The sequence below is a fragment of the Saccopteryx bilineata genome, chromosome 1 (assembly GCF_036850765.1).
Source record: "Saccopteryx bilineata isolate mSacBil1 chromosome 1, mSacBil1_pri_phased_curated, whole genome shotgun sequence".
NCBI classification, from domain to species: domain Eukaryota; kingdom Metazoa; phylum Chordata; class Mammalia; order Chiroptera; family Emballonuridae; genus Saccopteryx; species Saccopteryx bilineata.
In genome coordinates this window covers 312,201,060-312,222,521 of record NC_089490.1, presented here as the reverse complement: position 1 = coordinate 312,222,521, position 21,462 = coordinate 312,201,060, and the positions used below count along the sequence as shown (strand labels likewise).

The 21,462-nt window shown below is 41.9% G+C and overlaps 1 protein-coding gene across 2 annotated transcripts in view; it reads right to left on the bottom strand.

Annotated features, from left to right (window-relative positions):
- SLC35F2 (solute carrier family 35 member F2) overlaps nucleotides 1–21,462 on the bottom strand; it is a 125,776-nt gene that overhangs the window by 7,582 nt on the left and 96,732 nt on the right. For both annotated transcript variants that reach the window (XM_066247497.1, XM_066247487.1), the window contains exons 4-7: nucleotides 18,453–18,612; nucleotides 17,008–17,164; nucleotides 16,024–16,076; nucleotides 14,542–14,696 (exon numbers count right to left, since the gene is read on the bottom strand). In XM_066247497.1, coding sequence (XP_066103594.1) covers nucleotides 14,542–14,696; nucleotides 16,024–16,076; nucleotides 17,008–17,164; nucleotides 18,453–18,612 — 525 coding nt within the window. The remainder of the gene's footprint in view (nucleotides 1–14,541; nucleotides 14,697–16,023; nucleotides 16,077–17,007; nucleotides 17,165–18,452; nucleotides 18,613–21,462) is intronic.

The window sequence follows — 21,462 nt, the reverse complement described above, 5'->3', positions numbered from 1 at the left end:
GAGTTTTACAAATTCTTTATAAATTTTGGTTATTAACCTCTTATCAGACGTATTGTCGAATATGTTCTCCCATTGTGTAGTTTGTCTTTTTATTCTGTTCTTATTGTCTTTAGCTGTGCAAAAAGCTTTTTAGTTTGATATAGTCCCATTTGTTTATCTTGTCTTTTATTTCACTTGCCCGTGGAGATATATCAGCAAATATATTGCTGTGAGAGATGTCGGAGAGCTTACTGCCTATGTTTTCTTCTAAGATGCTTATGATTTCACAGCTTACATTTAAGTCTTTTATTCATTTTGAGTTTACTTTTGTGACTGGTGTAAGCTGGTAGTCTAGTTTCATTTTTTTGCAGGTAGCTGTCCAATTTTCCCAACACCATTTGTTGAAGAGGCTGTCTTTACTCCGCTGTATGCTCTTACCTCCATTGTCAATATCAGCTATCCATAAAGGTGTGGATTTATTTCTGGGTTCTCTGTTCTGTTCCATTGATCTACATATATGCCTGTTCTTATGCCAGTATCAAGCTGTTTTGAGTACAACAGCCTTGTAGTATAACTTGATATCAGGAAGTGTGATGTCTCCCACTTTATTCTTCCTTTTCAAGATTGCTGAGGCTATTCGTGTTCTTTTTTGGTTCCATATAAATTTTTGAAATATGTGTTCTATATCTTTGAAGTATGCCATTGGTATTTTAATTGGTATTGTATTGAATTTATAAATTGCTTTGGGTAATATAGACATTTTAATGATGTTTATTCTTCCTGCCATGAGCACAGTATATGCTTTCACTTGTTTGTATCTTCCTTGATTTCTTTTATCAATGTTTTATAATTTTCCGAGTACAAGTCTTTAACCTCCTTGGTTAAATATACTCCTAGGTACTTTATTTTTTTGGTTGTACTAGTGAAGGGGACTGTTTCCTTAAATTCTCTTTCTGACAGTTCATTGTTGGTGTATAAAAATAGCTCTGGTTTCTGAGTATTAATTTTATATTCTGCCACCTTGCTGAATTCATTTATCAGGTCCAGTAGAATTTCACTGAAACTTTAGGATTTTCTATATACAATATCATATCATCTGCAAATAATGATAGTTTTACATCTTCTTTTCCAATTTGGATGCCTTTTATTTTGTATTCTTGTCTGATTGCTGAGGCTAGGACTTCCAGAACTATGCTGAATAAGAGTAGTGAAAGGGGGCACCCCTGCCTTGCTCCTAATCTTAAAGGGATTGCTTTTAATTTTTGCCCATGGAGTATGATGTTGGCTATGGGTTTGTCATAGATGGCCTTTATCATGTTGAGGTATGTTCCCTGTATCCCCACTTTGCTGAGAGTTTTGATCATGAATGGGTGCTGGATTTTATCAAATGCTTTTTCTGCATCTATTAAAATTATCATGTGGTTTTTCTCCTTTCTTGTGTTTATGTGATGAATCACATTGATTAATTTGCAAATACTGTACCAGCCTTGCCCCAGCAGAATAAGTCCCTCTTGATCATGGAGTATGATTTTTTTCATATATTGCTGGATCCAGTTTGCTAATATTTTGTTGAGGATTTTAGCATCTAAATTCATCAGGGATATTGGCCTATAATTTTCTTTCTTTGTGTTGTCCTTGCCTGGTTTTAGAATCAGAATAATGCTCACCTCATAAAAGGAGATTGGAAGTCTTTCTTCCTCTTGAATTTTTTGAAATAGCTTGAGAAGGATAGAAATTAGTTCTTCTTTGAATATTTGGTAGAATTCACTTGTGAAGCCATCTGGCCCTGGGCTTTTGTTTGTTGGGAGTTTTTTGATAACTGTTTCTATCTCATTTGTTGTAATCAGTCTGTTTAGGTTTTCTGATTCTTCCAGATTGATTTTTAAAAGATTATATGTTTCAGAAAGCCAACTAAATGGGAAATGATATTTTCAAACAACAGCTCAGATAAGGGCCTAATATCCAAAATATACAAAGAACTCAGAAAACTCAACAACAAACAAACAAACAATCCAATAAAAAAATGGGAAGAGGATATGAATAGACACTTCTCCCAGGAAGAAATACAAATGGCCAACAGATATATGAAAAGATGCTCATCTTCTTTAGCTATTAGAGAAATGCAAATCAAAACGGCAATGAGATACCACCTCACACCTGCTCGATTAGCTGTTATTAGCAAGTCAGGTAATAGCAAATGTTGGAGAGGCTGTGGAGAAAAAGGAACCCTCATACACTGTTGGTGGGAATGTAAAGTAGTACAACCATTATGGAAGAAAGTATGGTGGTTCCTCAAAAAACTGAAAATAGAACTACCTTATGACCCAGCAATCCCTCTACTGGGTATATATCCCAAAAACTCAGAAACATTGATATGTAAAGACACATGCAGCCCCATGTTTATTGCAGCATTGTTCACAGTGGCCAGGACATGGAAACAACCAAAAAGCCCATCAATAGATGACTGGATAAAGAAGATGTGGCACATATACACTATGGAATACTACTCAGCCATAAGAAATGATGACATCGGAACATTTACAGCAAAATGGTGGGATCTTGATAACATGATACGAAGCGAAATAAGTAAATCAGAAAAAACCAGGAACTGTATTATTCCATACGTAGGTGGGACATAATAGTGAAACTAAGAGACATTGATAAGAGTGTGGTGGTTACGGGGGGGAGGGGGGAATGGGAGAGGGAGAGGGGGTGGGGAGGGGCATAAAGAAAACAAGATAGAGGGTGACAGAGGACAATCTGACTTTGGGTGGTGGGTATGCAACATAATTGAACGACAAGATAACCTGGACTTGTTATCTTTGAATATATGTATCCTGATTTATTGATGTCACCCCATTAAAAAAATAAAATTATAAAAAAAAAAAAAGATGATATGTTTCAAGGAATTTGCCCATTTCATCTAGGTTGTCTAATTTTTTAGCATACAGTTCTTCATAGTATTTTCTTACAATCCTTTGTATTTCTGTTGTATCAGTTGTTATTTCTCCACTCTCATTTCTAATTTTATTTATTTGAGTCCTCTTTTTTTCTTGGTGAGTCTCATTAAAGGTTCATCGATCTTGTTGACCTTTTCAGAGAACCAGCTCCTGGTTTCATTGATCCACTGTATTGTTTCTTTAGCATCTATGTCATTTATTTCCGCTCTAATCTTTATTATTTCCTTCCTTCTCTGCCTCTGGGCTTTACTTGCTGTTCTTTTTCTAATTATTTTAGATGCAGGATTAAGTTGTTTATTTGAGTTTTTTTAGCTTTTTAAGGTCTGCCTGTAAGGCTATAAAATTCCCTCTCAGTACTGCTTTTGCAGTATCCCATAAATTTTGAGTTGTTGTATGCTCATTAACATTCATTTCTAGGAATTTTTTAATTTCTTCTTTGAACTCATTGTTAATGCATTTGTTATATCATAACATGTTATTTAGTTTCCAAGTGTTTGAGTATTTTTCCGTTTTTCTGTTGTGGTTGATTTCTAGTTTCATGCCATTGTGATCAGAGAAAATGCTTGATATGATTTCAATCTTCTTAAATTCATTGAGACTGCTTTTGTGCACTAACATGTGGTCTATCCTAGAGAATCAACCATGAGCACTTGAAAAGAATGTATATTCTGCTGCTTTAGGGTGAAAGATTCTGAAGATATGTATTAAATCCAGTGGACTTAGTGTGTCCTTTAAGTCTGCTGTTTCTTTGTTAATTTTCTTTCTTGAGGATCTATCTAGTGATGTTAGTGCGGTATTGAAATCCCCTACTATTATAGTATTGATGTTGATCTTGCCCTTTATATCCATCAAAGTTTGCTTTATATATTTAGGTGCTCCTATATTAGGTGCATAGATATTTACAATGGTTATATCTTCCTGGTGGATTGCTCCCTTTATCATTATGTAGGACCTTCTTTATCTCTTACTATAACCTTTGTTTTAAAGTCCATTTTGTCTGATATAAGTATTGCTAACCCAGCTTTTTTTCATTTCCATTTGCATGAAATATTTTTTTCCATCCTTTTACCTTCAGTCTATGTGCATCTTTTGTTTTGAGGTGTGTCTCTTGTAGACAGTATATGAATGGGTCCTGTTTTCTTATCCAGGCAGCTACCCTATGTCTTTTGATTGGAGTATTTCATCCATTTACATTTAAGGTTATTATTGATATGTAGTTGTTTCTTGAGATTTTATTCTTTAAAGCTGTATTCCTCTTTTGCTATATGCTTTCCCCCATTTGATCTGTTTACAACAGGCCCCTTAACATTTCTTGCTGCTTTGGTTTTGTTGTAATGAATTCCTTGAGTTTTGTGGGGGGTTTTTTGGTCTGGGAAGCGTTTTATTTCTCCTTCAATTTTAAACCATAGCCTTGCTGAATAAAGTAGTCTTGGTTTTAGGCTTTTGTTCTGCATTACTTTGAATATTTCTTGCCATTTCCTTCTGGCCTCAAGTGTTTCTGTTGAGAAGTCGGGTGTCATTCTCATGGGGCTCCTTTGTAAGTGATAGCCTTTTTTTCTCTGGTAGCTTTTAATATTTTCTCTTTGCTTTGATATTTTAATTATGATATGTCTTGGTGTAGATTTCTTTAGGTTTCTCTTTAATGATCTGTGCTTCTTGAACTTGTGTGACTTCTTCCTGCATCAATTTAGGAAAGTTGCCTGACCAGGTGGTAGCATGGTGGATGTAGCATTGGACTGGGATGTAGACAACCAGGGTTCAGGACCCTGAGGTCACCAGCTTGAGCGTGGACTCATCTGGTTTGAGCAAGGCTCAGCAGCTTGAGCCCAAGCTCACTGGCTCGAGCAAGGTGTCACTCGGTCTGCTGTGACCCCCTGGTCAAGGCACATATGAGAGATCTATGAACTAAAGAGCTGCAACAAAGAATTGATGTTTCTCATCTCTCTCCTTTTTTGTCTGTCTGTCCCTATCTGTCCCTCTCTCTGACTCTGTCTCTGCCACCAAAAAAAAAAAAAATTAGGGAAATTTTCAGCTATGTTTGATTAAACAAGGTCTCTATCCCTTGGTCTTTCTCTTCTTCTTTAAGAACCCCTATGATACGAATGTTATTTTTCTTCATGTTGTCACAGAGCTCTCTTAGAGTTTACTCAGACTTTGAGTCTCTTTTCTTTTTGCTGCTCTGCTTCCGTGCCTTCATTTATCTTGTCCTCTAACTCGCTGATTCAGCTTCATCCATCCTGCCTTTAGTTCCTTCCATTGTGGTCTTCATTTCTGATATTATATTTGTCATTTCTGATTGATTCCTTTTTATTATTTCAATGTCCTTTTTTATACTTGCTATCTCTTTATTTAGGTTTTCATTATGTCCATCTATTGTATTTCTAAGATCTTTGAGAATCCTAACAATCATTATTTTAAACTCTGCATCTGGTAATTTGGTTATATCTGACTCATGCAAGTCCTTTTCTGGGGATTTCTCTTGATTCAGTTGTGTTGCATTTCTCTACCTTCCCATTTTGTCTGTGTATAAGAAGGGTGTGGCCACTGGAGTCCAATGTGTGTGGCCTTTGTGTTCCCTAGGTGTAGTCTGTCTACAGGTCCAACACCCCCTCTGCCACTGCCTTGGGCATTCAGGTATGGGTGTTGCTGGCGCCGGCCTGCTGTGGCCGTACTGCAGTTTCCACCTCTCCTCCAGGGGAGGGGTTGTGTTCATGTGCCAGGTCTACAAGCATCTGCCAGCCTTGGCCTTTGCCCCTCCCTTGGGCTGCGCTCCACGCCGGGGCCACAAGCCTCAGCACCATGGGCAGGGCTGCGCACCTATGCTCAGCCGCAGGTCTCTGCCTGTTTCTGGGTTTTCGCCTGCCCCATCAGTGGAGCTGTGCTCGCGTGTCAGCCACACACCCCAGCTCCACACGCTGGGTGGGGCTGTGTGCTCGTGCTTAAATGAAGGTCTCTGCAATTCCCCAGCTTTCACCTTTCCCCTGTGGGCAGGATTGTAAGCAGGTCCACTCTTTGCTCACCCGGCCCGCAGCCAGGTTGGACCACTTTCATGCGCCCTTTCTGCCCTTGCCAGGCGAGACTGAGCTCACGCCAAGCCTCAGTCGTGGCTGTCCTGGCTTCTGGCTCCGCTGATGAGACCACACTTCTGCATCCCACCTTTGCCCACCCTCCAGCATGCCCTCAGCAGTGTGGGTGGGGGCACTGCTGCTCAGACCTCATCCCTCAATACTGTATTCCTGAAGACTCACTCCTTCTCAGCGACTCTGCTCTGAGTAACACAAGAGAGCTTGTTTGGCTGATGTCCTGTTTCCTTTTGCTGGTTGTAAGGCCAGGAGCCGCCATCCTGGCCATTCACATGCAGGTTCCCATTAGATTCAGACAGACAATAATGAAACAACGGAGCCAAGAATTGGTGGGCCTTCATCTTTAATCCTAGCTTGCAGCTGGCGGGCAAGTAAAAACACACAATGGGCTCCAAAATGCACTCATTCAGTGCTCACAAAACTACTGACTTATCTGAGTTTCCTAGAATCAACAGTTTCTAGCTCACCAGACTTATTCACCTCTCTTCCCCATCTCCTTCCTTCTCCTTGCACAAACTCTGCACAAACTGGCTTCTCACTCAGCAGTCCACCATCTTGGCTGCTTCTCCTGGCCTCCTCCACATGGCCTTTCTCTTCTCTCCTCTCCAATGCTAATCTCAGGAACCAAGAGCGAGCAAGCTCTCACTCTGCCCCACTTTATAGTGTAGAAACCAAAACCTTTAATCCAATATACAAACAAGGAAGTCTCTAATACAAAGTCACTTACCTGAGGCATAATGGGATTCCTCATGAGAGTGTATCACCCCACATCAAAAGGGGTGGGAAAGGCTTAGTCCCAAAACCAACCCCCAGGCTACAAGGATCCTGCCTGCCCACAGCCTGCCCCCAACACACATTAATATAATCACACCCATCCCAAGCAAGAAGGGCAACCAATACCATCAACTGGGCGACAGGCTTCCACGTGGGTGGCGCCATCTTTAACAAAGTAAGTATAATATATTTTATCTGCCTGACATTGATATTGCTGGTTACAGGGTAAATATTCACTTTAGATTTGGGGGTTGTCAGCCCAGGGGTTAGGGTGGCTGTCCCTCCCTGTGCCTCCTAGATTACACTCTCTTCCTGCTACTCCAGCCCTCTCAACTTTCCCAGTCTCCCAGAGTCCCAGGTAGGTGGTTGTGAAAGAGGTTTTCTGTGCGGTCCCTTTAAGAAGAATACTGGGTCTGAGAAATCTGTCTCTTTCTTACAAACAGTATCCTGACTTATTTTGCAGCTAAACACTGTCCATATGCTTCTTCTAGGATCTGGGGCTGCAGGCTGGGGCTTTGTTCTTGGGGCCCAGGACCCTCCCCTCTCTGCTAAACTCACTTCTCACCATGCAAGTCCCTCCAGCCTGCTGTTCGCTTCTGGGAGCTAGGCAGTTCTCTCCACGTTTCCGCTTTTCCTACCAGTCTCATTGTGGCTTCTTCAGTGTTCCTTGGTTAAAGAGTCCACTTAGTTTAGTCCAAAGTTGGTTTTTCCAAATGATGGTTCTTAAAATTAAGTTGTAATCCACTTTGGTTCTGGGAGGTGGAAGTTGGTATGTCCACCTACTCCATCGCCATCTTGCCGCCTTCCAAGACTCAACTATTTTTAAAAGCCAGTGATGGGTGTGTGGAAACCATGTTGCCCTGACACATGATGTCCCAGGTGGGGTTTCATTGGCCTTCTGTTCCTCTGCAGATAAGGGTTGCTGGCTACCTGTTGTGTCACATAGGTCTCTGACGTGGAAGGTTTAAGGTGATATGTCTGTTTCACTAATGAGTCTTATGCAATATGTGCTGCATACAAATGGTGTCGTTTTGCATTTTGTTTTTGTAAATTAATCTTCTCTGCTTTTTTATGCATAGTTTTCCACCTCTGTAATTTACTCTGAAAATTACAGTAATTTACTCTGAAAAAAGACCTGCTCTTTGCTCGCTTGTCTTGAAATGACCCTTAACCAAAAGCGATAAAATCTGGTCTGATTCAAGTGTGAGCTGCTTGACATGCAGAATCAAGGAAACAGAGCAAAACAACAAGAAAGGAATTTAGTTTGTAGTCTCCAATTCTGAGACTAGTTTAAAGTCATGTGGCCAAAAACAATACACAGAAGGGCTTTTTCATATTAAAGTTAGAGCAGTTAAAGAGCAAATGTTTAGCAGCTCTCTCTATGGAGCACACCCAGGCTTTTCCCTACCCCCCCTCACATCTCTCCTCCCTCTTTCATCCCTCAGAGCCTGTATTTCTCTCCCTATTTCTCCTAAGCTCCAAGGGCCCTTCTCTACTTCTGTAATTTTTTAAATAAACTTTCCCCTATTAAAAAAAATTTTTTTAAGAGAAGCAAATATTTACATTAAGGAGGCTGAGAACAGTTTGGTAGCGCCAAATGTACTTTTACCTCTCAGCTTTTATTTCTTTAACCTTACTTCCTCTTTGGACATTATTTTACTTAAGAAGGAAAGCGAAGTTAAACTACTAAAGCTACATCAGTATTATTTGGTTAGAAAACAAAAAATGGCCCTGGCCGGTTGGCTCAGTGGTAGAGCATCGGCCTGGCATGCGGGAGTCCCAGGTTCGATTCCCGGCCAGGGCACATAGGAGAAGCGCCCACCTGCTTCTCCACCCCTCCCCCTCTCCTTCCTCTCTGTCTCTCTCTTCCCCTCCTGCAGCCGAGGCTCCCTTGGAGCAAAAGATGGCCCGGGCGCTGGGGATGGCTCCTTGGCCTCTGCCCCAGGCGCTAGAGTGGCTCTGGCCACGACGGAGCATCGCCCCCTGGTGGGCGTGCCGGGTGGATCCCGGTCGGGCGCATGCGGGAGTCTGTCTGACTGCCTCCCCGTTTCCAGCTTCAGAGAGATACAGAAAAAAAAAGAAGAAGAAAAAGAAAACAAAAAACAAAAATAATGCAGGTGAGCGGGGCCATTGGTTATATCGCTGAGCTCTCAGGCTTCCTCTGGGTACGGTAAACCATCAACTGGCCTTGAACTGAAGAACAGAACACTACTGTCCTCTAGTGGTATCTGTGTGAAATGCAAGCACAATAATCTGGGCCTGTCAGGACCACTTTGATTCATTGTATCATTTTATTTACCTTTTTTTGGTTGTTTTGTTTCAAATTATAAAAGAAAGTTAATTTAGAAAGTCATAGATGTAGAATCAGTGAGCCATAGAAGAAATGAGCTCAGGAAACAAGTTACAGAAGCAAAAGAAGGGCCCTTGGAGCTTAGGAGAGAGGCTGAGAAAATGGCCTAGTGTGCGAGAGAGAGAAAGACAGTGATTTTTTTTTAAACTTTTTAATGGCATACTACTAAAAACCTAAAATAATATTCTTTTCATTCTTAGTTCAGGAAAACATTAACCAGCAATTTTGCAAAGATAATAGTTGGTTCCTGTCACGTGTAATCTTGCAAGGCAAAATGGTTTATGCTCCGTAAGTAGAAAATTTCTGTGAACCGACTAAACTAGGAATTATAAGTTCATAGCCAATTCCTGGATAGAGTGTAAATCGGTTCCAAAGATTTCTGCCTGGACACAATTTTACAAAGATCAAGAAATGTAGTTGCTATCTCCTACTGAAACTAAAATGATCAAGTAACAGTCAACATCTAAACTATTGTATTCAAATGGCTATGGAAAAAGATAGCAAGGAGGTCAACAAGTGTTTACTGAAGGTATACTAAGAAAAGATGGATTCTAAGGCAGCAGTTCGCAAAATATGGTCCAAAGACTCTTGAAGGTACGCAAAAACTTTCTCAGGAAATAATGCAAAGATGCTATTTGCCTTTTTCACTTTCATTGTCTTAGAAGTGCACAACAGAAAGTTCCAGAGACTACATGATATGTGAAATCACAAAGCAGAATGAAAAACCAGATGTGAGCATCCACCTATTTTCCATTAAACCATGCATGAAATAAATTTTCAAAAATGTAAATCAGCCCTGGCTGGTTGGCTCAGTGGTAGAGCATCAGCCCAGTGTGTGTAAATCCCAGGTTTGATTCCTGGCCAGGGCACACAAGAAGCGCCCATCTGCTTCTCCACCCCTCCCCCTCTCCTTTTGCTCTATCTCTCTCTTCCCCTTCCGCAGCCAAGGCTCCACTGGAACAAAGTTGGCCAGGGCGCTAAGGATGGCTCCATGGCCTCCACCTCAGGTGCTAGAATGGCTCCAGTTGCAACAGAACAATGCCCCAGATGGGCAGAGCATTACCCCCAGTGGGTTTGCGGGTGGATGCCAGTAGAGCACATGTGGGAGTCTCTCTCTCTGCCTCCCTACTTCTCACTTCAGAAAAATACAAAAAAAAAAAAAAAAGTGTAAATCAATGCTATTTTCACTGATTTTTTTCTTTTTAGGAAATATAGTTTTTTCAAATAAACATTTTAGGCTAACACATGAGTTCATTATTTTCTTGATGAGTAAATATTTTTTAAATATTTCAGTTTTAAGTGCTAATATGATAAATCACACACATAAGGGACCTGAAGTCCTCAATTTATAAGCATAGAAAAGGGGCCTGAGGCAACTTCCCTAGCCTCCATGTTTCTTTCCTCGGGGCCAGGGAACCTTGCCGGGCGGGGTGTGCGCTCTGTACTCAATAAAGCCGTTTATTATTCCACATTTTGCAGCTCCGAGCCCTCTTCCTTCCTTCTTGGTGGGGAAAAATACCTCACATTTTTGGTGCCGAAAACCCGGAAGGAGTTAGAAGTCCGCAAGGATCGCTACTTTCTCCTCCCCTCCGAGAAAGAACCAGGAGAAAGAATCAGGATCTCCGATCTCCAACCCAGTTCGGTGCACGGTGCGGTAAGTCCCCTGTCTCCAGCTTTCCTCTCAGTTCTTTCCTCTGAGACTCCCTGTCCGAAACCGTAGCTATGTCAGGGAAAGTCTTTTCCATCTGTCCGTCCGAGTGCGTGTGCTTGTGGAGACCTCCCCAAGCACATCCACTTTCATCCGTGGCTGGACATTGAGTTTTTAGGACGCTAATGCTCAGGTCTGACCACTCCGAGAACTGAGTGCAGCTGTTGGGGCACAGGAATTTCCCTCCCTAAGGAAGAAGAAACTGTTCTTCTCCGCTGTGGCCAGGCCACAGAACCCACTCGATTAGCCTCCTGAAGGGACTTTCGGTGTTAACACCCTCACCAATTTAACTATCGCCAAAAAAGCTGGGAACTGATTGGAGATCTCTTTCATACACGGCTCCTAATTATTTGCGCAACCGTCCTTAATCTCTGTGCCGCCTGTTCCACCGCACAGGCCTTTTTCTGGCCAGAGAAACCTCACCTGAAACCTCTACTCCTAATCTTTCCTTCTCCGCGGACTCCAAACTCTCTCTCCTCTCCCTTCGCAAAAACCTGTTTTTTATTTGCCATCTACTAACTACCATCTTTTTCTCCTCCCCTGCTGGCCAGGGGCCCCTCCTTTCACTGTGTTCTCTAGTCCCGCCTCCGTCAGGCCTTTCTCAGCCTGGCATTGGCTCTTACACCGGTTTTCCGGAAGTCCAACCCGAATTTTCTTACAGGAAGTTCCTGCCCTGTCCTGCCTTTGGCTCCAGCATTTTTCCTGCAGGATCTGGGTGCCGGGCTCCTCACGAGCCTCCCCTCTTCTTATTCCCAACCCCCAAACCCCTATCCGGAACCTGTGAACAGGGCATTTAAAGTTTTTAACGGTCCCAACTAGTAGAAACAGGCCTGTTCGCCAGGCCCCCAGGCAGCAGAAGGTAACGCTCCAAACCCAAACTCTTGTGGCAACCCTGAGACCAGCAGAGCCACCAGCAGCTTGCTTTAAGTGTGGCAAGCAAGACCACCGGTCCCGGCAGGGCCCCTGCAGTGGCTGCCCACTGAGCCCTGCCCTGACTGCAAGCAGCCCAGTCACTGGCAGAGAGATTGCCTCTTTGGGCAACAGGTTTTTTCCTCAGCGCCTCTACATGGAGGACAAGCTGCCCAAATGGAAGGCCAATCCAGCCAGGTGGGTGCATCGCTCAAACTCCTAGGACACGGCCTGGATTAGGAGAACCCAGGGTTCTGCAACAAGTGGGTAAGTCAGTCCATCTCATTTCTTGTGGACATGGGGGCTGCCTTCTCTGTTTTTGCCTTTATACTCTGGACCTCTAGTTCCCTCAGAGGTTTCAGTTATGGGAATGGATGGGACCCTCTTCCTTTCCCCCTTTTTCCGCCACTCCTGACATGCAGTTTTGCCTCAAGCTTGCCTCCTTATAGGACCTCTGGCAGTCGGAACCACTGGACTCCATCCATCTCCAGCTCACCAAAAGGCTGGACCCTGCAAATTCCCCTATTACTCCTCTCTTTTTTTTAAAACCCTTACAGGACCGCATCTGCGAAGTTTCTCCAGTCACAGCCACACAGATGTTCCTCTTAACACCCCTCAAAGTCACCGCCTTCTGATCTCCCCCTCCTCACAACGCCCCTATTCAGCAGGAAGTAGCCAGACAAATAAGCGGCGCCCCTTTTTCTATTTAACACAAAAGGTCAGAATGTAAGGTCGGTGGATGGGGGCATGGTGACTTAGGAACTAAGACCCGCCCACTTTGGCTAGGACCGCCCACAATCAAGCCCGCCAAAGGAAGATTCCCAGGAATCATTTGGAAAGAAGCGATAGTCTGCCAGCCAGTGAAATTTCACCACGTCATAGTAGCTCCACTTCCCTAGAGGGACCCTTTAAATATCTGCCACGCGGTTTAATCTTTGCAACTTCCCTAGCCTCCATGTTTCTTTCCTCGGGGCCAGGGAACCTTGCCGGGCGGGGTATGCGCTCTGTACTCAAGCCGTTTATTATTCCACAAAAAAAAAAGAAAAAAAAGAAAAGGGGCCTGAGATCAAAAGTGTGAAAACTGCTGTCCTAAGAGTTTTCAAATTAGCTGTGAAGTACCAAAAAAAATTATACTTCTTTGGTTCTCTCTAATGCATGAGACCTTAACTTGATAAATACATAAACTTAAGATTCTCATCTTAATAATGAGAATAGAGAGAAAGGTGCAGCAGAAAGATGACTAAACTTTAAGACTGATAACTAAGATTTAGACTTTACCCCTAACCAGCGACTCACTAAGGTTAAGTCACTTAATTGTCCACAACCTTCCTGGGCCTTTGTTTCCTCATCTGTAAAATAAGATCATTCATTCCACAGTTTCCAGGGAAGGTGTATCAGACTCTCTGGAGATGCTATATTTGCTCTCTTGCTTCCCTTGAAGGCACTAATCCATTCTTTCGCACCCAACTCTCCTTGAGAATTATTACACATAATAAGAGCTGTTACTGATGGGAGCAGGTTACACTTGTGAATGCTGTGAGGCTGCAAAGACAGAAAAAGTCTGAAAAACCACTAGACTGAATTATCTTTAAGGTTCCTTCCAGATATAAAATTACCATCAAAAACAGAACCATTCCAACCACTGCCCACATAATAATACAATTATCTCCTTCCCTTCAATCAAGTACCAAGGCTTTTTATTTCTGTACTAGGGCTTTGCAATATATGTGTATCAAATCAACACATTGTACACCTCAAATTTACACACTTGTCAATTATATCTCAAGAAATCTGAGGTGAAAAAGGAAAGCTCAGGTGCCCAGCCTAGGTTAAATGGTATCTCAAAGTCGACAGCAGCTCTGTTATTCTGTGTTTATCACTAAGCAACATGCACTAGAATTTCTATGCAATACTGTCCTGGGCCATACCAAAAAGAAAATTGGATTTTGCCTTTTAAAAAAAACCTTTAAGAACAATTCTTATTTGGGCCCATGTTCTAGTCCAGAAGTAGTTAACAAAAGGAGTGAGAACTGTCCAAACAACAAATCTACGTCTCTCTCTCTCTCCCTTCCTTCCTCTCTCTCTCTAAAAGCAATCAATAAATATAAGGTCTACCAGAAAGTTCTGTCTGTTTTTGGAATAAAACAAAATACAAATTTTTCTTACCGTCAATAAACTTTATTAAATAATAATTGCCATTATTATGAATGATTTCTTCCCAGCTTGAGGGCAATTTGTATATCCCATTTTTGAAAAATGTTTTATCTTTTGATGCGAAAAATTGAACCAGTGCTTGTTTGATATCTTCTTCATTTTTTAATTTTTTGCCCTTCAAAAAATTTTGTAAGGACAAAAACAAGTGATAGTCAGAGGGTGCTAAGTCAGGGGAATATGGTGGATGCGACAGACATGCTTCTGTAGCATTTCTTCCTTGTTGAAATTTGTAAAAATTACAGTGGCGTAAATGATAAAGTGGCTACTTTATCAGTGCCATGGGTACACTATCGCTTCACACATAAGACTAACGTAAATCAACTTTGTTTTAGTTAATTTGCTACATCAGTATGTATACATTAAGTGATAAAAATAAAGAGGCACACATGCTCCAAATAAACATGTGTTTACGTGTCGAAACTTGTTGTGATAGAAACGGACAGAACTTTCTGGTAGACCATATCCAATTTAATAACTAAATAAATAATAAAAATAAAGAAAGAAACTCACTTTTCTTTGGACTAAGCAAGTGTTCTTACTTGAACATGATTTCTATTTGCTTACCTTATAGCCAAAGAGAAAGAGTCCAAAGAAAAGGCTGTAGAGGTCGGCTGTCAGGATGCCCAGGTTGACAGAAGTGGCACTAGTAACCTTAATCACTAGTGGCATGAAGCTATACAGGCAGAACATACAGAGGGCAAATGCTACAAACAGCAAGGCTACAAAAAAATAGAGTATCTATTAATAGGAAGAAATCAGAAGGCAAAGTGCTTAACGCTTGACTGCTACATAATCCCCTGAACCTACAGAACCCCTTGTTAACATTAGCACAGTAAATGAGACACACAAAGCTCTCAGAAAAAAAATAATAAAAACAAGATGTAATGTCGGTGAAGAACTTCAAAACTCCAACAGTGTGGAATGGTCAAGCAGGCAAGCTTCACAAAAGGTTTGAAGACTCGAGATACTGATCTAATTGAAAGGTGACGTGACCTGACCAGGCGGTAGCGCAGTGAATAAAGCATTAGACTGGAATGCAGAGAACCCAGGTTCGAGACCCCGAGGTCGCCAGCTTGAGCGTGGGCTCATCTGGTTTGAGCAAAGCTCACCAGCTTGGACCCAAGGTTGCTGGCTCGAGCAAGGGCTTACTCGGTCTGCTGAAGGCCCACAGTCAAGGCACATATGAGAAAGCAATCAATGAACAACTAAGGTGTCACAATGAAAAACTGATAATTGATGCTTTTCATCTCTCTCCGTTCCTGTCTATCTGTCCCTGTCTATCCCTCTCTCTGACTCTCTCTCTGTCCATGTAAAAAAATAAAAATTAAAAAAAATTATATATAAAAAAAAAAAGTGACGTGACCAAGGCAGGTCAGTCTTGTTTGGAATTCCTAATAGGCCCTGGCCAGTTGGCTCAGCGGTAGAGGGTTGTCCCAGAGTGTTGAAGTCCTGGGTTCAATTCCTGGTCAGTAAACATAGGAGAAGCTACCATCTGCTTCTCCACCCCTCCTCCCTTCTCTCTCTTTCTCTCTTTCTCTCTCTCTCTCCCCCTCTCACAACCATGGCTCAAATGGTTCAAGCAAGTTGGCCCCAGGGCACTGATGGCTGCATAGCATCGCCTCACGTGCTGAAATAGTTCAGTAGCTGAGCAACAGAGCAGCAGCCCCAGATGGGTAGAACATCACCCTCTAGGGGGTTTGCCTAGTAGATCCCAGTCAGGGCACATGCAAGAGTCTGTCTCTCTGCCTCCCTGCCTCCCTACCTCCCCGCCTCTAACTTTAAAAAAAAAAAAAAGAATTCCTAGTAAAGAAAGGCTATTCCTGAAAGTAAAGATTAAAAATTAACTGCTATGGAGGTTTATTTACAAGTTCTCAGAGAAAACTCAATACAAACCACTATAGCTCTCTGTGTACTGAATTATTACTCTGTGATTTTATAAAAATGCCTAAATATTATTAAAATGAAGTATTTATTTCTTGGTGTGTGTTTTGTCAGTTAGAAGAAAGGTAACTGACTAAAAAATAAAATCATCATTTATGTACATACCAATCTTCCAGTCCCAATGAATGGTGGCAATATCCTTATATTCCACAAGCAATCTACAGTTAAAACAAGAGGTCACAGAGGATCCACATACTAATTTTCACTACTTTATAAGCACGAATTGCAATACTTCAGATATGCTGAGAAGTTGACTTTTGAATTTTTCCTAGAGAATAAAAATAGCTATATTCTTTTTTTATATATATAAAAATAACAAAGATGGCCCTGGCCGGTTGGCTCAGTGGTAGAGCATCGGCCTGGCGTGCAGAAGTCCCGGGTTCGATTCCCGGCCAGGACACACAGGAGAAGCGCCCATCTGCTTCTCCACCCCTCCCCCTCTCCTTCCTCTCTGCCTCTCTCTTCCCCTCCCGCAGCTGAGGTTCCATTGGAGCCAAGATGGCCCGGGCGCTGGGGATGGCTCTGTGGCCTCTGCCTCAGGCGCTGGAGTGGCTCTGGTCGCAACAGAGCGACGCCTCGGAGGGGCAGAGCATCGCCACCTGGTGGGCGTGCCGGGTGGATCCCGGTCGGGCGCATGCGGGAGTCTGTGACTGTCTCTCCCCATTTCCAGCTTCAGAAAAATACAAAAAAAAAAAAAAAATAACAAAGAATAAAACAAAAGGGATTTATAACCATGTGTTTAACTCCCTTAGAAGCACTCTTGAATAGGAGGTGGCTATAAGAGAAAATATTACATTATGTTTTATCTTTGGATAGGAAGTTAGTATTTTCTAGAAATAATTGAAAATTATTTGGATAGGAAGTTAGTATTTTCTAGAAGTAATTGACTGGTGATTCTTTTACCACTGCTGATGCCATAAGAAAATGAGGCATAATTCTTGACATTTCAAAAATCCTCTAAAATATATTTAGCAAGTTAACTGATTTTAAAGGTGAATTTGGGCCAAATAAACAATGGACATTAGTAATTGGAAAGTAATCATCTATGACATATTTGCTTATCTTGTTTGTAAGAAATTGTATACTTACAGCTGTATGCCACTGATAATTGTTCCAAATAAGCCCACCATTCCTAAAAACTCTTTTCTGCTGAGCTTCTTCACAATGTATTCTTCACACACATTAGAAACAGCATAGAGGGAAGCCCCAAGAAGGACCAAGATGTCACCAATCAGAACATCACTACCTACAGAAGACAAGCCACAAAAAGGAACACATTGTCAATAGAGAAACCTATTGTTAGCTTGTTTCCAGGAGTTTATATGGCTTATGTATAGTTAAGATAAGATTTTATGGGAGAAGAAACCCTATTTCTAGAAGTTTAAAGACTCTTGATCTTCTGACTCTGGCACAATTCTGTTGTGATTTTTCATGTTTGGACTCCTCAAGAGACTAACAGGTAGAAGATGGGGGTATATGTCTTAATGTAAGGTCTCAGAAAATGACTGTATGACATAAGAAATTCAGGGAATTTATTGAAGGGAATTAACTGAAAATTACACGGAAGGAAGCTAGGTAAGCAAAGTCATGTGTCTCTTAAAGCAGTGGTCCCTAACCCCTGAGCCGTGGACCAGTGCCGGTCCGTGGGCCATTTGGTACCGGTCCGCAGAGAAAGAATAAACAACTTACATTATTTCCGTTTTATTTATATTTAAGTCTGAACGATGTTTTATTTTTAAAAATGCCCAGATTCCCTCTGTTACATCTGTCTAAGACTCACTTTTGATGCTTGTCTCGGTCACATGATACATTTATTCGTCCCACCCTAAAGGCCAGTCCATGAAAATATTTTCTGACATTAAACTGGTCCGTGGCCCAAAAAAGGTTGGAGACCACTGTCTTAAAGGGATTACTAAAGTCACTTGTAGATTGGGTGAATCATAGACCTTATTGAGATTTTTATACCATCAATTGTCTGAACTTTGACCCACAGAATATATCAAAGTGTTTTCATCAACAGAGTGGACATAAATTCTTTATCTGATTAAACATACACACAAGACTCTAAAGCCTTGGCCAAAAAGCTCAGTTGGTTAGCGCATTGTACCAATACGCCAAGGTTCGATCCTGTCAGGGCACACAGAACAATCAACGAATGTAAGTAGAACTAAGTAGAAAAACAAATTGATCTCTCTCTCAAATCAATAAATAAAAAGTTTTTTTAAAGAAAAGAATCTGTAGTAGGTTTTCCAGTAACTAATCCAAATATATAGGACAAAAGATTGTAAACATATAAAAAACTTCTTTCATGACGAGCAACAAAACTAGTATGACAGAATGGAACAAGAACTGTGGACAGGTAAGAAGAACACAGAGTAAGTACCAGAAGAAGCAAGTAAATCTGAAAGTAAAATTAAAAAGATAATAAGCAGGACATATTTCCTGCCTTTTACTACATATTTGAAAAGTGAAAGTGAAAACCTAAGCAAAACTTTTCTCTGTGACTGAACCAGAAACAAGTAGCACAGTCTTACCTGAATTGTCTTCCCTCCCTGCTAATATGTCTGCACCAACCATTGTTCCCACACCCAGCAGACAGACAGCCACGGCAATGAAGTGGATTACTCTGTATCTTGCATACAGAACAAACCATGAGAGAGCCATCAACACAGGAATCCCAAAGCAATCCAAAAGCTGCATGGAAGGAGAAACAAACAGGTTAAAACATCTCTCATTCACTAGCATATAGCTAATTAAGTAATAATAACAGTTAGCATTTACTGAGCATTTATTATTGCCAGTCTGTACTAAATGCTTTACCTGCATTAATTCATTTAATCCTCACAGCAACCTATGAGATTCAAATTGCAAACCCCATTTTACAATTGAGGAGAAAGACAGGCCCAGAGAGGTTAAATTAGTTGGTCAAAGTCACATAGTTACAAGTCAAAGAGTCTGGCCAGTGGTGGCACAGTGGATGGAGTGTCGACCTGGGACACTGAGGTCCCAGGTTTGAAAACCTGAGGTTGCTGGCCTGAGTGTGAGGTCGTTGGCTTGAGTGTGGGATCATAGACATGATGCCATGGTTTGAAGACCCAGGTTGGAGCACCCCCCCCCACCCCCACAAAGCATGTATGAGAAGCAATCAATGAACAACTAAAGTGCTGCAACTACGACCTGATGCATCTCATCTCTCTCCCTTTCTCTCTCTCACTCTCTCAGAAAAGTAATAAGAAAGTCAGAGCAATAGTTGCTGCACCCAGGAATGGTTCCCAAGGGCCTGTGGCATTTACCTCTACACTCTCACTTGTGTTTATCCTTAAATTCAACAGGCACACTTTCCTACCTATATGTACCCATTCTCTCAGTCAATGAGTACTTAAGCATGGAGACACTGTGAGAGGAGCTGGAATGCATAGACAAAGAGAGACACAGCCCTACCCTCAGGAGCCTACAGAAGGCCAGACAGACATAGAATAAATAATCACACAGCCAGACACTTAACTGCAATTGGGCTGAGAGCTACAAAAAAGTACTGGTTACTATGCGAGAGCAAGAAGACACCATCTCCCTGACAGTGTCCAGCTCCACCCTGTCAGACACACACTTGCTCACAGCATAGACTCTTGCTCCTCCATCACCTGTTGCTCCTGGCTCCAGAAAACACGTGCTATCCCACTGATACTGCCAATCTGAAAGGCAGGGGGATTAAGAATGACAAAAGGATAGCAAGTCCAAAATCATGTATAAGATAAAGGAAAAATAGAGATTTCATTCACTCAATTCTTCACAAATTTTGTAAAATGTGTTCAAGGATAAAAGATATTTCTTATACTATTAATATCCCTGCCCCCTCAATCTGCTGCCTTATTGCTTATCCTGTTGTTTTTCACCTTGTCCCTGGCTCTCTGTCTGTTTAACCTGGACGAGGCAGGCCCCTAAATCTCCAGTGGCCTGTCTGATCCCACCCACAGTTGTTTACTGAATGTCTTCCACTGCATTGTCATTACTGGAGTCTGACACCCCGTGTGTAGAAATGGGCACCTTGCCTGGTTATTTATTCCAGCTGCAGAACTCTAATCTCCTAAGTGCCTTATCAAGCCCGCCTGAATAACAAAGCATTAAAGGATGCAAGTGATGATGATAGCCTGTCCCAGAAGACACCAGCAGAATCCAGCTGTAATGACTTAACAAAGTCTGAACTACAGTCCTTAAACAAAAAAGTGGAAAGTCTCCCCTAAAAGCTCTCACAGTAGACTCCCTGTCCTCAAATTGTATCTTAAAATCACACTTAAAAGTACTGTATTTTGAACAATTTTGGTGGGCAATGAGTGGCCAAATAAGGGAGCTGCCTAGGTCGAGTAGGAGTTCCAGACTTCCCAGGCCCCTGACAACTGCATGGGTTATAGCCAGTCACCCTCTGAGCCAAAATATGAAATGAAGAGATCAGACCAAATGATATCCCAAGTAAGTCCCTTTCAGCTCCAAAACTCCAGACCTGACTAGGCGGTGGTGCAGTGGATAGAGCGTCGGACTGGGATGTGGAGGACCCAGGTTCGATACCCCGAGGTCGCCAGCTTGAGCGCGGGCTCATCTGGTTTGAGCAAAGCTCACCAGCTTGGACGCCAAGATCACTGGCTTGAGCAAGGGGTCATTCGGTCTGCTGAAGGCCTACGGTCAAGGCACATATGAGAAAGCAATCAATGAACAACTAAGGTGTCAAAACAAAAAACTGATAATTGATGCTTCTCATCTCTCTCTGTTCCTGTCTGTCTGTCCCTGTTTATCCCTCTCTCTGACACTCTCTCTGTCTCTGTAAAAACAAACAAAACAAAAAACTCCAGGACTTCTTATCTGGTATCTGTCACACTCAGCCAATTACCTACACTGAATCTCCTTTTCAAAAATGTATTCTTGGTGGCTTTTTGATGCTTTCAGTTCCAAGATTCCCTGTCTAATTTAATCTTTAAAAATTATTGTACAGCCGCAGTAAGTGAGGTACTAAGTAGGACCCTGGAGGTGAGAGGGTGTTAAGTATAAAAATGAGTTATACTTTATCAGAGATACAATGGAGTATGGAGGAGAAAGTGAAACTGAATTAGGTGGGAGAGAACGGAGGGGGGTGGGCTTCAAAAAGAGTTACACTCTAGAAAGAACAGAATGGCACAAGAGAGTAGAAGGCAGCTGTGGGTGGGGATCTGAGTAGAAGCCGAGGCCATAGGATGGATGGCAATGGCCACATCCGGAACCTCATGTAAGCATTACTACTTGTAATTACAGAATCTTCGAAGAAATCCTTAGGAAGGAGGTTCAAAGACAACCAAATCCAAACTTCCACCTCTCAGATCACCCAGGCCAGAGATTTACACAAGTAGAGAATCAGAAGGATTCCTGGGACAAGCACTCCTCACTGCTGGACAGAGCTGTAGTTGTTAACATGGCTTTTAAGAAATACACTCCTTGTTACAGCCATAAATACATAACTTTTGTTACACGCTTTGGTTTTTCTAAGAGGCAAAAGTAGGAAAAAACTGTTTTGGAGAG